General features: G+C 51.5%; 1 protein-coding gene across 1 annotated transcript in view; it reads right to left on the bottom strand.

Moving 5' to 3' along the window:
- Positions 1–9650: 9650 nt before the first annotated feature.
- The window catches only part of Igfn1 (immunoglobulin like and fibronectin type III domain containing 1), a 28517-nt gene continuing 24955 nt past the window's right edge, over positions 9651–13212 (bottom strand). Inside the window, 4 exon segments of the mRNA XM_037211044.1 lie at positions 9651–10100; positions 10646–10972; positions 11847–12146; positions 12913–13108. Of these exon segments, the coding sequence (XP_037066939.1) occupies positions 10087–10100; positions 10646–10972; positions 11847–12146; positions 12913–13108 (837 nt within the window). The 3' untranslated portion in view covers positions 9651–10086.

Genomic DNA, 13212 nt, shown 5'->3' with positions numbered 1-13212 from the left:
CCCATGCCAGCCCCTGGTGAGGCCTGATTTCCCTATCACCGTCACCAGCCATGTCCCTTGATTGGACTCTGTGGTCTTGTGCAGGTCATCTGAGCTGAGGTTCTGAAGGAACTCCACTCTTTCTGGGCCCCAGGAGGGCCTCTCCCTGGCCCCCAGAGAGACACACACCCCCCCACCGCGCCCCGGCTCTGGGCCTCAAGCAGAAGAGAGGGAGATTCCATGTAAGACAGTCCTCTGTTCTGCTCTCTTCCCACACCCCAGTGTCCAGCTCGGGCAGAGAAGGAAGTGTGAAATCTGCCTAGGATCCCTGAGGGAACGGAGCAGAGAGGGGGATTTCAGGGCAGACTTTGGAGGGCTAAGCAGGTGTAGGGTAGGGTAGGGGTGGGGGGACAGCAGGAAGAAGGGGCACCAGGCTGTCAAAGAGCTTTGTCCTCTGCCCTGCAGTCAATCCTATCCAGTGGACATTCAGAACCGAGCTCCAACCTCCAGGAGACCCCAGAATGAGGCGCTGCTCAGGTAGAGGACTCCAGAAGGCAGGCAGGAGGGAGACGTCTCTTTACAGGCCAGAAACAGCCCTGCTGGAGAGCTTGAAGTCCCCCCACCCCCACCCCCACCCCAGAAAGAGAATCGCCTGTAGAGAATGAGCCGCAGTCCTCTGGCACCCACAGCCCCAGCCTTCCTTCCTCTCCGCTCACCTGCTCCCCTATCTTCAAGCTGTCCCTACATCTTTTTTTCCCCACCCTAGGCAGCAAGGACCTCTCTAGCCCGACTGCAAGGCTTATAGCGCCCCCTGGTGGTATATCTGCAACAGCCTGTGGCCGTCCATAGTGTCTTAGGAAGCCCAAGGCACTGGTCCCTCCCGGCTCTGCCCACAGTCCCCTGCCCTGCCGCACCCTCCCTCTGTCTGCACGGACCTCATGGTACTGGTGTCCTGGTCTGGCAACCTTACCCCAGCTCCAGCTCCGGAAGCTCCTCCATGGTGGTGGAGAGCAGGGCCGCACTGGCCTCCCCCCCACCTCGGGGAGTTGGGAGGGCGGGTGGCGTAGGAGATTAAGAAGTAACAATCGGACCTTGACAGAAAGGTGGCATTGATCCTCACGAAACTCTGACAAGGATCTGACAAGGACTTTAATTCTGCAGACGGGGAACTGGGGCTCAACAACGTTAACTAACTTATCCAAGGCCCTGAGTCTAGTCATGGTGGAGCCAGGCTTAGCCAAGGCATCCAGGGAGCCCTGAGCTAGAGATGCCTGTGGAATGCCTAACTGCAGATCCAGAACTAGATGGGTGGGGGCTGGGGTGTGCTCCACCACTCACTCACTGTGGGACCCCAGACAAGGCCCTTTCCCTCTCTGGGCTTTGTTCTCTGAGGGCATCATATTGTTGTTTCCATGAGTGTTCGGAGCTCATGCCTAGATGTGGACTTGGCAGGGTTAGGGACCCCCAACTGCTGCGCTACATCCCCCATCCTCAGAACCCACAGAGGACTGAATGGACCCCTAGGGTCTTAAGGGGTGATGTTTAAAGTGGGCCATCAGACTCTAGGTCAGCGCTCAGGGAATCAATCTTGTTCCAGCTTCCCCTTCCGGGAAGGACCCCTGACATTTCCCTTAAAGCCTTGACTCTGCCGGGAGCCTTTTCTCGCTCCTGTGGAGCTGCGGTCCCTTCCTTGGTCACCAGAGGGCGCTCTCACCTATTGCCTCAAGGCTGCCCTCCAGACTTTGGCCAGGACCTGCTTTGCTTCCGGTGTCCCGTGGCCTCACAGCACCAGTCCCTACAGTAGACTTTGGAATTGCCCCCCCCCCCAGGTGAAGACATTCCTCTGCGAGTCTCACAAGGAGGAGCCCAGCTGCTATTGCACCCTACAGAGCCTGGTGCTGCCTGGGGGGCGTGCGCAAAACAAAACAAACAGCAAAAAACAAAAAACAAAAAACAAAAAACAAAAAACAAAAAAAAAAATCAAAACCGGAACAGCTGTGCTAGGCTCCCTGACATTCCTGCCCCCATTTATTACCACTCGGTGATGGCTCCATGCAGCATTTCCCATTTTCCTGTCCTCGTGTTACCCTCCTCTCCTGAAAGCACGGTTTGTACCTCTCATGTCACATAAAGGTTGGGTAGTTCTCGAGACCGATCCCAGCATGCGTTGATGACCACCTAGGTCACAGGCATCCTGGGGAAGGTGCCTGTTACAGGCAGCAGGTAAGGCCATGCCAGCCCCGGGCAGGAGGGCACAGGCTTAGGAAGACAGATTCATAAGATGTTGGAGGGAGCAAGCCCCAGTCCCAGCACATCCACAGCAGCAGAAGCAGAGAGCAGCAGGAAGGAGCCGTGGGTAGGTCTCCAGACAAGTAAACAGGCACCCATTGAGTTGGGAACTTGACAAAGTCAAAGGGCAGGGTGTGCAAAGCAGGAGGGTCCCGTAGCAGGTCGAGACTGAGGTTGCAGGAAGAACCTGGTGGCCAGATCCCAGGTAATATGTTAAATAGGCACCTCAGGTGTTTGTCTCAGGATTTGAAACCTAATACTAACCTGGGGTGTCCCCCGAGACCAGAGCTATTGATTAGGGATCGGGACAAAAGGACAAAGTGAGTGAGTGGGTAGAGTGGAAACCTGGTGTGTATTTTCAAAGGTTGCTTATCCCTTTCTGGCAAACTGAAGCCTGCTCCAAAGGACACAGAACCCTTCTCAGTGGGCTACCCCTGTGGAGGTGTGGTCTGCCTTGTGGAATGTGGGAGGGACTCTGTTTGCCCCTGCAAAGCAGCCTTCCAAGAAAGCTAACATTCCCCTAGTGTGGGGCAGGAAGATGGACTTTACCTCGCTCTGAACCACGCAATCCTCTGCTACCATGGTGGCCAGGCCCAAGGCTACTACCTTCTGCTTCCATAAGCTCACCCAGCCCACCTATCCAGGCAATGGGAAGATTGATCTGGACAGAGATTGGGAGATTCGTCTTGACCAATGCGCCTTCCAAGGCTGTTCTCAGCTGTCTCCTCCTCCAGGAAGCCCTTCTTGATTCCCTAATCTGAGTTCTGTGTCCCATTAGTACTTCCTCATGGCTCCCTGTGCTTATCTAAGCAAGTACCGACCCAACTGTCCTAAAACTGCTGGACCATTGGCCAATGTACCCTTAGGACCACTCTAGAGCAGAGGCTGAGGTGTGTCCCCTCAGCAACTAAATGGTGCCCACCACAGTAAATGTTCTTTACGCATTCCTTGAGGCTGTCTATACATTAAGGAGACCGTTTGGGAAGTCTTGAGGCTTCGAAGCTGGGCAGACATCCACAAGGATAGAAGTGAGACTGACCACGGGGTCTCCTTTGACCTGTCACAACTGCCTCGTGGCCGGCGTTGGCATGGGTACAGCAGCACAGGAGGGGGGGTGGGTAGGGGAGGCCCTAGGTCTACCCAATCTACTCATCCTCAAGGCACAGTGGGAAGGCAGTAGGGCCATCCCTGAAGGCCTCTGAGGTACAAGAACAACAGCCGCCCATTGCCCATCTCTGCTCCAACCCCCAGATCCCCTCCTGGGTCTCTCACATTCCTCTATCCAAGGACTGGAGTAAGAGGCTGGGTCTCCTGGAGGCTGGTGGTCCAGGCACTCTGGACAGGAGCTTAATGTCTGTGTCTGTGTAGCCCTGAACTGAGCTGTCTCTGGGCTCAGTGGTTAAGAGCACTGGCTGCTCTTTCAAAGGACCTGGGTTTGATTCCCAGCACCCACATGGTAGCTTGCAACATTTTGAAATTCTAGTTCCAGGAGATCTGGTGCCCTTTTCTGGCCTCTGCAGGCACCGGGCACACATGTGATACACAGACATACATGCAGGAAAAACACCCATACACAGTAAACAAACATATCCCAGCCCCTCCTCTCTTGGAGTGGTGGCCAGCTGGGCCAGCAGCGTTATTCTAGCCCAGAATACCGGTAGCCACTTATGGGGAGGAGGTGAGCAGCACCTGCTTGGCCAGCCCTGGGGCTTCTAAAGCTGCAGCCCGCGCTGGGCCTGCATCATCTGAGGCTCAGCCAGCTCCTGGTTCCAGAGCTCCAAGCCACAGCTCTGAACACAGCAAACCAAGATGCTGTGGATATCGCTATATGTAAATAAACCCTGATTGGCCAATAGCCAGACAGGAAGTATAGGCGGGACTAACAGAGAGGAGAATGGAGAAAGGAGAAAGGGGAGGGAAGACTGCCTGGAGCGGCCACCAGGACAAGGAAGATGTAAAGTACCGGTAAGCCACGAGCCACGTGGCAAAGTAAAGATTAATAGAAATGGGCTAAATATAAGAGTAAGAGCTAGACAATGATAGGCCTGAGCTATTGGCCAAGCAGTTGAAATAATGTAAGAGCCTATGTGTTTATTTTATAAGTGGGTTCCGGGACTGGCGGGACTTGGCGGTGGGAACTGGAGAGAAATTCTCCAGCTACACCAAGAGGTCACTTTCCTGTTTAAGAAAGGTCCCAGAGACTGTGAGAGATGGCTCAGCGGTTAAGAGCTGTCTTGCAGAGGACTCGGGTTCAATTCCCAGCACCCACATGTGGCTCACAGCCATCCACAATTCTAGTTCTAGGAGATAAAACAGGGATGCACATAGTGCATGTACGTGCATGCAGGCAAAACAGTTATACAAATACATTTTTGTTTTGTTTTGTTTTTTCGAGACAGGGTTTCTCTGTGTAGCTTTGCGCCTTTTCCTGGAACTCACTTGGTAGCCCAGGCTGGCCTCGAACTCACAGAGATCCACCTGGCTCTGCCTCCCGAGTGCTGGGATTAAAGGCGTGCGCCACCACCCCTGGCCACAAATACATTTTAAAAACAAATATTTTTTAAAGGGAGGGAGGAAAGAAGGAAAGAAAGGAAAGAAGAAAGGAAAGAAAGAAAGGAAGAAAGGAAGGAAGAAAGAAAGAAAGAAGGAAGGAAGGAAGGAAGGAAGGAAGAAAGAAAGAAAGAAGAAAAGAAAGAAGGTACATGCTGCGCCATTGCTCATTACAACAGACATATCACCTTCTCTTGCCAGCCACAGGGAAGCATTTTTAGCACATTTAGTTCTTACAGTTCTTTGAAAGAAGTAGCTTTGTATCCCCATTCACTGATGGGGAATCCAGTCTCAGTCTCTTGCTTAACATTGCACAGATAATGAATTGAGACATCAGTTTGACTCCAGGATTATAATTTAATCACTACCACACTTAGTATTTGTTAAATATCTGGCTATCTACTATGTGCCAGGAACTATTTCTGGCCTGGAAATAGAACATAAAATGAACATAAAAGACAACAGAATATTCTTGTGGCTCTGTCTTTCTCACTGAAGGAAATAGTTACAATGCAAACTAATAAAAAAAAACAACTGTGTCATACTGTGGGAGATGAGTAGAGGAAAATTAACCAAGGAGGTTGCTGGGAAGAAAGCTGCCATTTTAGATATGGTAGCCAAAAGATACCGTCAGGAAGAAGGTACCATTAGTATATTGAGTTAATGGGGATGCGCAAGCCATGGGTTATCTGGAAGGTGAGTGTAATGTTCAGGAAACAGCCAAGAGACCAGTGTGGCTGGAATAAAGACAGTCAAGTCCGGAGACTGGCTGAGAGAGGTTGGGTGGGGCCTAGAACAGCCTCCCTAACGGTAACTTAACCAGATCTAGTACCCACTGAAAGACATCAATCCTTTGAAATCGCCAGATGTCTGCCCTACTGAGAGTTGGCACTCTTCATCCACCATGTCATTTCATTGACCCAACTGTGGCGATCGGTGAGGGAGGAGGGGAGGGGCAGTCCATTCTTACTTAACAAGAGAGGGCAACTGGGACCCGGAGAGCAGAGACAACTTGGTCATTCACCAGAGTCCATGGGGAACAAGGACAAGAGCAGAACCACGTTCTCTGAGAACCTGGCTTCCTCCTGGGTCTGGGCTCCTCTGTCTACTTCTCCAGCCTGACTTTGGGTGGCCCCTTAGCCAGAGACGTTCTCCTGCCAGGATGTCTGTCCTTGGCCTCTAAAGAGTCTGGTGATGGGAGCCGAGGAAGCTGGAAGAAATGGGCTGACTCCTCTTGTTTCCAGGGTGGTGAGCCGCCCCCACTCAGAAGGGTTCCGCTTCCCCACCAGGGTCCCCTATTTAGAAGGCCCCAGCGGGCTTTGGGAAAAGGTGCCACAGTGAAACGTCAGAGTGGGAAGCTCTTGGGGGAGGACAGCCCCTTGTAGGGTACAGCAGCAGCAAAAGGGAGGTGACCCACTGTGGAGGCCTGGAGCCACAGAGCGCGACAGCCCGAATGTCACTGCGCTACAGAGTCCCCCTTTTCAGGATCTTGATCTCCCTGATTAAGGAACCTAAAGCAGCAGTAGAGAAGAGATTTGGGATGGTGCAGGTTTCTGAGAAGACTGGAGGAGTTTGTCTCGTGTGTAGGTGGTGGCGGAGGACTGGAAGATCCTAAGACACAATAACACGAAGAGACCCAGTCGCCAGTGCGAGGGAGTGTGAGGAATCCCAGGAAGATTGGATATGGGACTAGAGTCACAGGAGGGTGACTTTACCAGAGCAGCCTCTGGATGGTGAGACACTACTCTGAGCCCCTTTGAAATCCAAGACTGGATCCACAGTGAACTTAGTGCCTGAGAGATCTCCAGCACACCTGGCCTCTCTTCAAGTGCTCAGAAACCAATGAACCACCACCCAACCGTGTGGGTTTTGTTTGCTTTTGCAGTTCTGAGACCTGAACCCCAGTCCTGAACCATGCTCAACAGACGTTCTATCTCTGATCTGTAGCCCAGCCCTTCTGTTTGGACGCCGGGTCTTGCCGTACAGCCTAGGCTAATCTCAGATTCGCAGTCCTCCTCTAATTCTGGGTGTCTTCCACCGCACCAGCCAGCCCTGGGGTGGATGAGCTCAGGACCATGGACAAAGCTAATGTCGAGGGGCATTAAGGTGAGGTGACGCGTAGGTAGGACGCTGGTGACAAGCCTGGTGACTTGAGTGTGATCACGGGGACCCACTCCCCAGAAGTTGTTCTCTGACCTCCGTGGTAACATTAAGTGTAAGCACCCGTAGTAACAGTGCGTGCATCGCTTGGACTGACTGCTCAGGGCTACCTCCACGCTGCACTCAACTTGCCGGTCAGCGCACATACGACACCACAGAGCTCCTCCCGGCTGAGAAGAAATGCATTACTGTTGAAGATGGCAACAGCAGAGCAGGAAGCCAAACAAGAGGCCGTGCTAACCCAGGGCTGTGGAGCAGTTGCTCACCCCCCCCCCCCCGTCTGAGACGCCACCCACCTCTGTCCACCTCACACTGTCCTCCAGCTACTCACCTCCATCCTAAGCAGGGGCGGGCATCTCAAGACCTTCCAAGAGGAGAGATGCACGCCTAATTTACCTAATGCCACCCTGGGGGTGCATGGTGGCCCTGCTTCAGCCGAGGCACTAGGAGTCTGCCCAGAGAGGTTAAAGCAAGGGGCACTAGCTGGCAGAGCTCGGGGCAGAGAGCAGATACCGCACGGACAACTTATAGGCCAAACACAGGCTGGAATAACAGCCGCAAAGGCTGTGCCATTAACTTTGAGTACAAACCTCCTGCGTTCCCATTTTGTAACGATACTCTCATCGTTAATGTCACTCCACACTCAGCCGTGGATGAGATATTCATTCCCAAAGTGATTATTTATCTTCCTAAGTGGCCCACCGCCTTTACAATATTAGCTTCCTGTCCATTAATGTAGTGCATCAATTTATTTATACCTTATTTTTTCAGTAAAGTTTTTATTGTTTCTCCATGTGGATTTTGTTCATCTTTTGTTCTATTTAGCCTTGGGTGTTTCATGTATTTGTTGCTACCCAAAGTAGTAATATTTTAAAAGTGATACTTTCTAGTTGATTTCTGATGATTATGGAAGTAAAAACTATTTTTAGTTAGATCCTTCTATCCAGAACTCCTGTAAACTCTCTTAGTAGCCCGTGTTATGGTACTGTGTTCTTTGGGCATGGCGTAGCCAAGGCCAGATTGAAACCAGAACAGCTGTGATTATGTTCATAAGACCTTCTCCAGGTTGGACACTAACATTCTCTCATGGAAGGATGGAAGGGCTCTCAAGACTCGCAGGGTACATAGGCACAAAGGTGCCTGAATCCCCATCCCCAGGAGTTAATGATGGGGGGAGGGTGACTCTTCATCAATGTTATGGTCACACTTCTGTAAGCAATCCTAATTAATTTCTGTTCACCAAGAGTTGGACAGAACGGTTTCTTTGGCCAGGGGTTGCCCTCTCTATCCCAGATGAATGGAAACAGACTCCTCAGGAAATCCATGCAGTATTTGATGCCTGAGCAGACACCGTAGATCTGTGGATAAACTTGAGAGGTTGAAACAGGCTCCTCAGGAAGTGCATGCAATACTTGATGCCTGAGCAGGGACACCAGAGAGCTGGGGATAAGTTTGAGAGGTACAGTGGCATTATCTCGCTATTATGACAAGATATCTAACCAAGGTTTCTCCATCAGAAGGTGGTGTGTCCTTGGGCTATTTCTAGGTTGGCTCTCTATATAGTATGGAGTGGTGGTATGCCTTTAAGTAAATTTGTTTCCAGGTGCTGTGGAGATGATTTAGTGGATAAAGTGCTTGCTTCATACGCATGGGACCTGAATTCCAATCCCCAGAATTTCCTTCTGTCTTGTTACTGCAATCACAAGGCAGAGGCAGCAGGAGAAATCCCAAGGAAAAGTCAGCTTCCTTGGCGGGGGCAGGAATGGCCTACAGCCTGTCCATACAAAGGCATTCTGGTATCCTTGCCTGTGGGAGACGTTCTTAGTGGAACCTCCAACTCAACCACACATTGTCAGTTCATAGGGAGATGCTTTTGACATCCATCCCCAGCCTCTTCATCTATGACTTGTATTTCTTATGTCCAAGTCTGCCATGGGTTTGGGTGAAGGGGAGCCCATGATCAGAGGGCAGGCAGAGCAGATTGTGTGCCCACTTGTCAGGGAACCTATCAGACCTGGTCGTAACATCCTGGGAGAAGGTTAGCTTGGCCTTCTCCATGGCTCACTCCTTCCTCTGACCCCTGCAAACTCCAGAACATGTCTTGGGTGTCCCGAGGTACAGGTATATAGGTATGCCTATAGGTTTTGGTGGTGGTGGGTCACATAGAGATGGATCCATCTTACCTATGACATAGGGCGATGGAGCTATGGAGAAACTGAGGAAGCTTCATGGAGCCTTGTGTGAGAATCAGATCTCCGTGCACTTGATAGTATCCCCCATCTCTGCCGACAGGAGCCCCCAGAGCAGACTGCAGTAGAATTATCCCCAATCCAGCCCATTCCTGGCTCCAGGGAGGGACAAGTGGGTCATAGTCTCCATACACACAACAACACAACATTTAGGGAGGCTTATGTGCTGCTGATACCAGAGGGCTTTTTTTTTTTTTTTTTTTTTTTTTTGCAGGACAGTGGCCTGTGGGAGATACGGATCAGGAAAAAGGAGCCTCGGTTTCATAGACCCTCTCACCTAACTTGGCTTTTCTGCCCTGCTGCAGGTGAGCACTATTCTGATCCCTGGGATCCAGAGCCCCACCCATCCTCCACTCAGAGGCCTTCGCTTTGGGTTCCTCCCTCCAACCCACCAGTCCCAAGTTACTCTGCAAAGAGTCCGCCTTTCTTAGCCTGCTGTTTTAATGAAGTACAGGGATTCCCCACACACATATCCTTGATGCCTTCACCCAGGTCCTCTGCCCTCCATGACTTTTCTCCTGTGGTCACAGTGGGCTCAGCTGCCACCCCTGTGGATCATTCTCTCTGGAGCTTCATCCAGATGTGGAGAACAAAGACACCCACAGCACCAGGGTCACCCTGAGCCATGATTCAGCTTAAGACCACATCCTTCACCCTTATTCTACTTCTTCAATGATTTCAGCGCTTCTGGTCACATCTGACCAGAGCCCTCTTGTTCCTGTCTCGCAGAGGAACATCCACTGTCATTCTGGGCTGGCTCCCTTGGCCAGTGTGGGCATCAGGGGTAAAGCTTCAGAGAGTTCCCATCCATCTCATGGCTGTGGGGTGGGGCTAGGCTAGGATTCCAGGCCAAGTGGGGCTAGGAGTTGTATTCTGCAAGACATGGGACATTTCAGATGACCTTCAAGGGGCAGTGGGCCCTCCCATACCTGTCCTATTGTGAAGACTGAAATACTGGGTACAGGCTGATCCAGTGCCACCCAAGAATTTTCTCATTGGTACATATTTGCCTTGCTCAAAGGAGCACATTTGCCTTGATTAAAGACTCAGCATGGTCTTTAAAAACTCCTATGCAGCACAAAGATAAAAGGACACGGAGAGCAAATATCTTAAGTTCCATCCTGAGGCATGTGCCAGGTCACATAGGGACACTTAGGTGGGTAGTACAGGCCCCTAAAGCAGCCAGTGTCTTATTTTACAAATGGGCAAATCAAACCCCAACAGGTTCTGGGAAGGTCAGATTGAATACATACTAGAATACTCCTAGAGGCAGGGAGAACCCCAAGTCTCATGATATACCAGCTGAGTCATGTGGAGAAGACAGGCCCCCGAGGGCCCCTGAAGTCATAGGCTGCTCCTCTGGCTCTCCTTTCTGGTCCCCTGCCCACGCGGTCCCCTGCCAGGGCAGCCATCATTACCTGTGACAATGAGGGTGGCCGTGCTGACAGCCTGACCCAGGGGGTTCCTGGCCACAGCCTTGTACTCGCCGCTGTCCTTCAGGGACACACTGGGGATGACGAGGGAGCACACACTCAGCACGTCAGTGCTGTACAGCGCAGGGTTTCTGTCCAAGCTCTGGTCGTTCCTGAACCAGGTGACCTGGGGCCGGGGTGAGCCCTGCACAGCGCAGGTCATGCGGCACTCGCAGCCCTGGGGCAGAAGGTGGGTCCGCAGACCCACCAGGAAGCGGGGCTTCTGGCTCAGGTTGGGTTCCCGGTATATTGGCGTCTTCACGGTGAACCTCTCTGTGGTGAAATCCGGGGCAGAAGGAAGGATGGTTAGGAGTCAGAAGAGTCCATGGTCCTGCTAGAGGCCTGCCAGCTGGGCCTCCCCCCCCCCCCCCCCCGTCTCATCTGCACAACCCGACATTATTTTTATCTTATTCCTAAAATTATGTTTTGATTTTTAAGACTATTAAAAACTTGTAATTTTTTTTTTTTTTTTTTTTTTTTTTACAAACCAGAACGTACCTATACATGACTGCAACTGACATTTCAGTGCAGAACTTTCTAGACATTTTTGTATTTTAGAGAGGTGAAATGATTCGGCTAGTTCTGTAATCTTATTTTTCTAGTAACCTCTTTAAATATCTACACTTATTTGGTTTTTAAAATATGCTTATTTTAGAGAAATAATAACTTCCATTTTTCAGATCTCTCTCTTTTTTTGTGATTTTTTTTTTCAGATTTCTCTCTTTTGTTTTTCAAGACAGGGTTTCTCTGTGTAGTTTTGCGCCTTTCCCGGAACCCACTTTGTAGTCCAGGCTGGCCTCGAACTCACAGAGATCTGCCTGGCTCTGCCTCCCGAGTGCTGGGGTTAAAGGCGTGCGCCACCACCGCCCGGCATAACTTCCATTTTTAACTTACCACTCACTGTTCTTTTTGAGAATTCACCCAAAGGCCTCTAGACATTCCAATACCCGCAGCCTGACTCTTTCTGCCTATTGAGGTGGGGCCCATCCTGAATCCAAGGCAGTGGGCACCCATATAGGTGGGCACTGAGGGCGGTGGGAGGAACCCTACATGTCTGAGTAGATGGAAGTGCTCCCATTCCACACAGCCCACTACCCTAAGCATAGCAGCAGACAGCTAAGCTCCTCCCTCTTCAGAGGATCCTTACCTCTCTGCCTGGGGATACACCAGGGTTGGCTGGTGTCTGAAGGCTTGCTGGCCCCCAGCTCATTCTTGGCCAGCACCCGGAAGTGGTACTCATGGCCAGGGAGGACCCCCAGGAAGGTGAAGTGGTTGGTGTGGACGCGGTCAGCCACTTCATGCCAGGATCCATGAGATGAGGAACGCATCAGCACCGTATAGTGCAAGGGGATGCCCTGAGCCTCGTCCGGGGAGGGTTCCCATTGGACCGTCACTGTCCCAGGCACATTCTCCCGCAGGTAGATGGATCCTGGTGCCTGTGGGCATGCTACCAGAGAGAGCAGAGAAGGGCATGCTGCAGAGGAGTCACAGAAATTCTGCTCAGTCTCCTCCGGGCCCCCAAGCTTTCTGGGGGATCCTGCAGAATGCAGTGCTGCCAGGCAGGTGAAGGGCCAGGGGGAGCCAGGTCTGGGCGTACAATTATCTTTATAAGGTGGAAAATCTCTCTCTTTTTTCCCCTTTTATGCAGGGTTTCACCCACTGTAACCCAGTCTAGCCTTAACTTTGGATTCTGCCTTAGTCTTCCAAGACCAAGAAATATAAGTACTCACCATCCCAGACGACTTCCATAAAAATACTCATTAACTCACATTTTTTTAAAAAAGATAAAATGAGAGGACATGGACCTAAGTTGGAGTTTTCATAAACTCAAATCACAGATGCCTCCTGTTAGGCATTCCTGAATACTCAGCACTGCTGGGAAGTGAGAGCCACTCCAGGGAAGAGACACCCTCAACCTGCACAAGGGTCATGGGTAGTTCTTCCCGTGGGCTCCTTCAGCGACGCAGTGGTGAGAACTGCATTTGCTCTTGAACTCCAAAAGCAGAACAGGGAAGACGTGAGGGCGGGGTGTCACCAAGTTCACGGGTCAGAACAGTGGGGGCTTTCCAGGACTCTCCTGCTCTGCTTGCTGTGCCCTTCAGGCACATTGGGTCAACAGTGTGGTCACCATGCCTACTCAGGACGGTGACCTGTACCCAGGACAGAGGCAGCCCTCACACCTTGGTGAGAGGCCACAGCCCAGCCGGCCTCACCTGCCACACGGATGGAGAAGCTGTAGACGGCTTCCTTCCCCTGTGGGTGTCTCAGCATCACGGTGTATCGGCCACGGTCCGAGAGGCTAGCTGCAGGAATCAGAAGCTGGGTGAGGCCGTCCTTCACGGTGGTCACGCTTCTTTTGGGCAAGGGCAAGCCATCTTTCAGCCAGGTCACCTCAGGCATGGGGGTAGCCTGAGAAACAAGAGTGAAGACACGTTGAGAAGGGGAAGTTCCTTTATTTTTAAAGGTGTCTGTGCAAATAAATTATTTAGTTAGCATATAAAATAGTAGGTTTC

The sequence above is a fragment of the Peromyscus leucopus genome, chromosome 15 (assembly GCF_004664715.2).
Source record: "Peromyscus leucopus breed LL Stock chromosome 15, UCI_PerLeu_2.1, whole genome shotgun sequence".
In the NCBI taxonomy this organism is placed as follows: Eukaryota; Metazoa; Chordata; class Mammalia; order Rodentia; family Cricetidae; genus Peromyscus; species Peromyscus leucopus.
This window is presented reverse-complemented; position numbering and strand designations above follow the sequence as displayed.